Raw genomic sequence first — 5,523 nt, 5'->3', positions numbered from 1 at the left:
AGACAAACAATTTAGAAAAATCTAAAAAATAAATTATTGATCTATCACTGAACCAATCTAAGATAATTCTAGTCAATGTAAATACAAACATGTTGCATACTTCAAATCACTTTTGATTAAAATTTAAGTTCAAATATTTTCAAATGAAAACTTAAATCTTGGACACCATTGAATAGTCGACTTTTTTCATTTCCACCGAGAAAGATTGAAATTCATGTTGCAATTCTTTATATTTTTTGTTTGAGTTGTTCCTGCACTTTTAGGGCGTCTTTGGTATACACTATTGTGTTTCCTTCTCTTCACTTATTAATTCATGATATCTATAATTTGTTGTAATGTAGGGGGAATTTTCATTGTTATATTCTCTTGCATTGTCGCATTTTGGATCCTCTTACTTGTCTCTTTATCTTTAAAAAAATCTTTAAATGTGTAGGACCAATTTTACTAGGCTTCACGGATGTGAAAATATTTTAGTTAATGTTTGTAATTCCTAGGACTTAAAATAGAACATTAAATAGTTCACAAGTCTTATTTATAAGTGTTTTACCTACTTAAATGCTTTCCATAAAAGAAGTTCATATGTATTCTTATTCATGCAATTCAACTAGAACTTATTCTCGTTTTAAGGATTACTTTGCCATGTGTCCTATTTAAATGTGTGTATGAAACATAGTTTTTCAAAACTAATTATGGATGTTATATCAAACAATAATTTATCAGATCAGGTAATAGCTTATCATTCTAAAGATAAGACATGTTCACTAGTAACTTGTAATAATTTAAAATAAACTTTTATAATTAAAAATATTATTAACATTTTTTTGTAATCTTATATCAATAATTAAAAAGTTATTAAAAAGTTTTTCCCCAAAAAACTTATGCTACAAGTAGGAGGAAGAGTTTATACTCAACTTTTACAATTCGTCCTTCAAATAACATTATATAATAATGTAACAAGTGTTTTGAAGGTACTTTGGGTATGCCCACGTTAACTACTTAGCTACTTTTCCACATCTATCACTATATAAGGTATGAAATGTGATATACACATTTAAACTTTATTATTCATTTTTATACTCACAGTGTTTGTGGCAGTCATCTTCATTGCCAGAAGCAACCACTACGTTCAGACGTATTAAAATCCTCTCTAACTTATAAGTGTTAATAAAAGTTATTCGCTTAATTAAATATCAATAGACGTATGAATTTGGAGTAAAAATTACAATCACGCTATTTTTTAAGATCTTAAATATAAAAATTCTAAATTATTTTAAATTGTTTTAATTTAGTAGGCTCTAACATAAAATAAATTGTTGAAAATTCTAGGTTAATTAAAAATCAAAACATTTTATAATATTATTTTATAATATATTAGTGAGTACAAATTTCACTTTAATTAATTTTATAAGATTAAGTTAAATTTAAAAACAATTCTTAATTAATTTCAAAATTATTTATATTTTATCATAACAAAATAGGTTAGATTTATTAAATTATTCGTTATCGAATAATCCTTAAATATTTATAGTCTTATGTATAAATTCAACAGTTTCAACATAAATGAAATATTAAAAATCTATATCAAGAAAAAAAAAATCATAATATATTGTGTAAACTAATTTTATAAAATTGAGTCATATTTAATTTTTTTTTTAAAAAGAGCTTTTATGATTATAAAGATTGGATGAGTAATTGATATTTTTTAACGTGTGGATTTGAGTAGTTTTTGCATGATGAGAAAGGAATAGGTTGAGGAATCAGGCGCGGTGGCTCTAGTCGTAAAAGTATATATCAAGTTATCAACCGACTAATTCTTTTGTGTGCTTTTACAAGAAGACAGCACTGAAGAATATTGTTGACTTATGTAACATACTTTCTCCGTAAGCTTACATGCCATGTACACAAATTTCTCGTACGTGTCATCATATATGACATATAGTGATTAAAATTAAGAAAAATGATATTTTTCACAAGCTTCGTCGTGGAGTCTAAAATGGGTATAGAAAAGAAGGACAGAATGAAAAATACAGTGAGTGTTGGAATAACAAAGGAAGCAAGAGATAAAAAAAATAAATATTTTAGACAAAAATGAAATGGTAGAGAAAGAAGTGTTTAAAAAATAAAAGGGTTTTGAAAGACAATGCTACCCTTTCATGTGTAATACTAATATAGCTAGCTAGTTGGCCAACACATGGATGGAACCACCACTACATCCCAATTCTGAAAGCCTTACACGCTTTTAACACTCTCTAGAAAAGTGGTTTCTTTTCTTTCTCTGAGGACTCGTAGCTTTTCCTTTTTCCCATTCTCTTCTTAAATCCATGGACACAGCTCAGTGGGCACAGGTACACAGAACTACTTTTTCTGTTTTCTTTCCATATAATCATGAAAATCTCTGCTGGGGGTTGTGGTTTTCAACCATAATTTAGATTATTAAGTTTTGGGCTTGGGAAATTATTTTGATTATATTGTTAGTTCTATGGGGAAGTTAAGTTCCACTTTATCCCCAACTTTTTCTGATGTTCAGCTCAATCCCCCACTAAATTCAATTTTTCTTGCTGTCTTTTTAAGATCTTTCCCTCATTTATTTTTATCTGCTATTGAAAGTACTGCTCCTTTCTTTTTCCCATTTTCTTTCCTTTCCACCATCTGATAAAGGATAAAGGACCCAAGAAAAAGTTAACATATTTGTTTGTATCATACCACTGCTGTTGTAATCCCTCAAAGTGTTTGTTGTAATAAAAGCACCTTCTTTGTATACTTGTCTTGTTTGTTTCCTTCCTAGACTCTCTTTTTCTCCGCAAAGGTTTTGAATTCAGTAATGGCCTTTTGCTCTCCTTTAGATTTTATTGTTTTAAAATTTGGATATTTTTTCAGGGTATTGGAGTGGTTAAACCTATGGAAGGTTCAAAGCCTCCTCCTATGTTGGAGAGAAGGGCGAGGCCTCAGAAGGATCAAGCTTTGAACTGCCCAAGGTGCAATTCCACCAACACCAAATTCTGCTACTACAATAACTATAGCCTCTCCCAGCCAAGGTACTTTTGCAAGACATGTAGAAGGTATTGGACTGAGGGTGGTTCTCTGAGAAACGTTCCTGTGGGTGGTGGCTCTAGAAAGAACAAGAGATCAACTCCATCAGTTCCATCACCAGCATCGCCACCAACAAAGAAGCTTCCTGATCTCACAACACCAAATTTCCCTCAATCTGCTTCTCAGGACCCTAAGATCCACCAAGGCCAAGACCTTAACTTAGCATATCCGCCAGCTGAGGACTACAACACTGTGTCCAAGTTCATCGAGGTTCCTTACAGCACGGAATTAGACAAGGGTAGTCTTCAGAACGCCACTTCCTCATCAACACCGTCTCAGTTGTCTGCCATGGAGCTTCTCAAGACTGGGATTGCTTCCTCAAGGGGTTTAAACTCCTTCATGCCAATGTACAATTCAACTGGGTTTCCTTTGCCAGACTTTAAGCCACCACCTGGCCTTAACTTCAGTCTAGAGGGGTTTGAAAATGGTTACGGGGGTCTTCAGGGAATTCAAGAGGGTCCTACAGGTGCAAGGATCTTATTTCCTGTGGAGGATTTAAAGCAGCAGGTTCCAACCACCAATGAGTTCGATCAGCAGAATAGAAGTCAAGGGGATTCAACTGGGTATTGGAATGGCATGTTAGGTGGCGGATCGTGGTAGATATTTTAGAGAGAAAAAAAAAGGAAGAATGAGGGTTGCTGTTTTAGCCTTTTTTTTCTTTTTCTTTTTCTTTTCTTAATGGAGGGAGTGTGGTTGTGTTTGGAGTGATCAGAACCACTAACAAAATAGGGTACATGGCTGCTGTTTCGCTTCTTTTGAATCCATTTCAATTTTTGGTCTTCTTTTCCTTTCCCTAGTAGTCCCACTTTGATTGTTGGCTTTGGTCCCAAAAGAATGTGGCTGTATTTTGAAGCTACCTTGCATTTTTATTTAGGTTAAGCAACAGGAGTATCGAGTCGATAACCTATATCATAATCAAAACTACTCATTTTTCATTTTTGGCTTTCCCGTGAGAATAATAACGCTTATTCTTGGGGTTTTACCAGGATCTTCGCGCACGGTTTGCTGCTACCACAGCAACACATCAAGGAAAAGGATTCCCATCAATACTATTGTCAGGTACCAAGAGAGTTTGGTCGGTCATGCACAACCTTCAAATTTAATGCCGTATTTAAGTATAATTGATTTTGGTTAATAAGGGCACTTAGCAACAACTTAGTGCACCAAATAACTAGTTTTTAGTGTTGGTATTTGTAAATTCTAAACTGGGATTTTGGGTGATTTATATACAGTCCTGAAACATAAAGTGAGTTGGAATGATGGCTGTCAAATCCTTTACAGCAAAAGTGGTCTCACTCTCTCTTTTCCTCTCTCTCTTTTCCTTTCTTTTTGCTTGCCAACCGATCAGAAGTGTCAGATCTTAACAGTACCGCTTGGTATTTCAGATTCTTCCATCCCTTCAGCTTTCACGAAGCAACCAAATAAGATCTATAACATGACAGTAATAATACATTGGTACGATCCATGAATTAATTCTACTCAGCTAACTATCCTTTATCAACAATATAATAATAACAATAATACACTCCTGTAAGGTTATCAAACTGCACTTTAACGTTTCCCTATGCTTTCCGATCACTACCACCTTTACAAAACCTTGCTACATCGTCTCTTCCATGTCTTAACTCACTCGAGCCGAATGCGACCTAGATTTTTCTTTTTCATTCATAGTTGGTCCCATGTTTTGCAGTAACAGTTCCCTTCAGTGGTTGATGAAGGTTCGTTGAGTCACTCACTTTGGTCCAATTTGTGAACATTATTATTTTATTTATACATCTCCCACATGGGCTTCTTTTCCCTTTCTTATATTGAAAGCCAAAGAAGCTGGAGCTTGACTCTGGTCTCTCCTTTTCCAGTGGAGGGTCCTACAAACATTCCTCTTGGTAACCGTGCAGGAATATTATCCTCCACTGCGAGTGTCCTCCTCCACGTAGAGATACACCTCCTTCACTTTATCCAATATAATATTATAATAATGTACCCTTGGTAAATATTAATTCACGCTACCCTTCCTTGCTTCTAACGTGTTAAGCATATGCATATCTATTTATACATTCAAATTTAACAACTCATGGAGGAATCTACCTCTTTCTGGTTGCAAATTCATCTACTCCACAAACATCCACTAAACAATATTTTTTCAAGCATTTATTTATTGATTTGGTGTGGCAGTATATATCTATAGAATGTACTGTGATTCATTTGGATTTACGTCGGTACTATATATATATATATATATATATATATATATATATATATATATATATTTTGTGATCCTAGAAGAAGGAGTCTACTATTTTTAGGGTTTGGTAAAAGCATGATTCATTGATCTACGAAGGAAATTCTCATTCCTTATGACTAAATCATGTGGGGAGAATTGATGTATGTAGGCATTGGATGATCAAAACCTAGAGGACGACCCTTTCAACCTAG

The 5,523-nt window shown here is 33.6% G+C and overlaps 1 protein-coding gene across 2 annotated transcripts; it reads left to right on the top strand.

Moving 5' to 3' along the window:
* The first annotated feature begins 2,028 nt into the window (after positions 1-2,028).
* LOC137820859 (dof zinc finger protein 1-like) lies at positions 2,029-4,025 on the top strand. 2 transcript variants are annotated; one of them, XM_068625152.1, is made up of 2 exons: positions 2,029-2,345; positions 2,878-4,025. In XM_068625152.1, exons 1-2 carry the CDS (start codon positions 2,322-2,324, stop codon positions 3,688-3,690), a joined length of 837 nt encoding a protein of 278 aa, XP_068481253.1. In that variant the 5' UTR covers positions 2,029-2,321; the 3' UTR covers positions 3,691-4,025. The 2 variants fall into 2 exon arrangements, with proteins under 2 accessions (XP_068481253.1, XP_068481254.1); XM_068625153.1 differs by lacking the exon at positions 2,029-2,345 and adding an exon at positions 2,571-2,806.
* Positions 4,026-5,523: the final 1,498 nt, after the last annotated feature.

Source organism: Phaseolus vulgaris, chromosome 9 (genome assembly GCF_000499845.2).
Source record: "Phaseolus vulgaris cultivar G19833 chromosome 9, P. vulgaris v2.0, whole genome shotgun sequence".
NCBI lineage: Eukaryota > Viridiplantae > Streptophyta > Magnoliopsida > Fabales > Fabaceae > Phaseolus > Phaseolus vulgaris.
Note: the sequence above shows the minus strand (reverse complement) of the source record. Positions and strands in the feature narration are given on the sequence as shown.

What these genes read in the sequence shown, in the direction of transcription:
- LOC137820859 (XM_068625152.1), top strand. Translation starts at nt 2,322, where the DNA reads ATGGACACAGCTCAGTGGGCACAG. An exon ending in ACACAGCTCAGTGGGCACAG is followed by an intron (nt 2,346 to 2,877) that starts GTACACAGAACT and finishes ATATTTTTTCAG; the next exon opens with GGTATTGGAGTGGTTAAACC.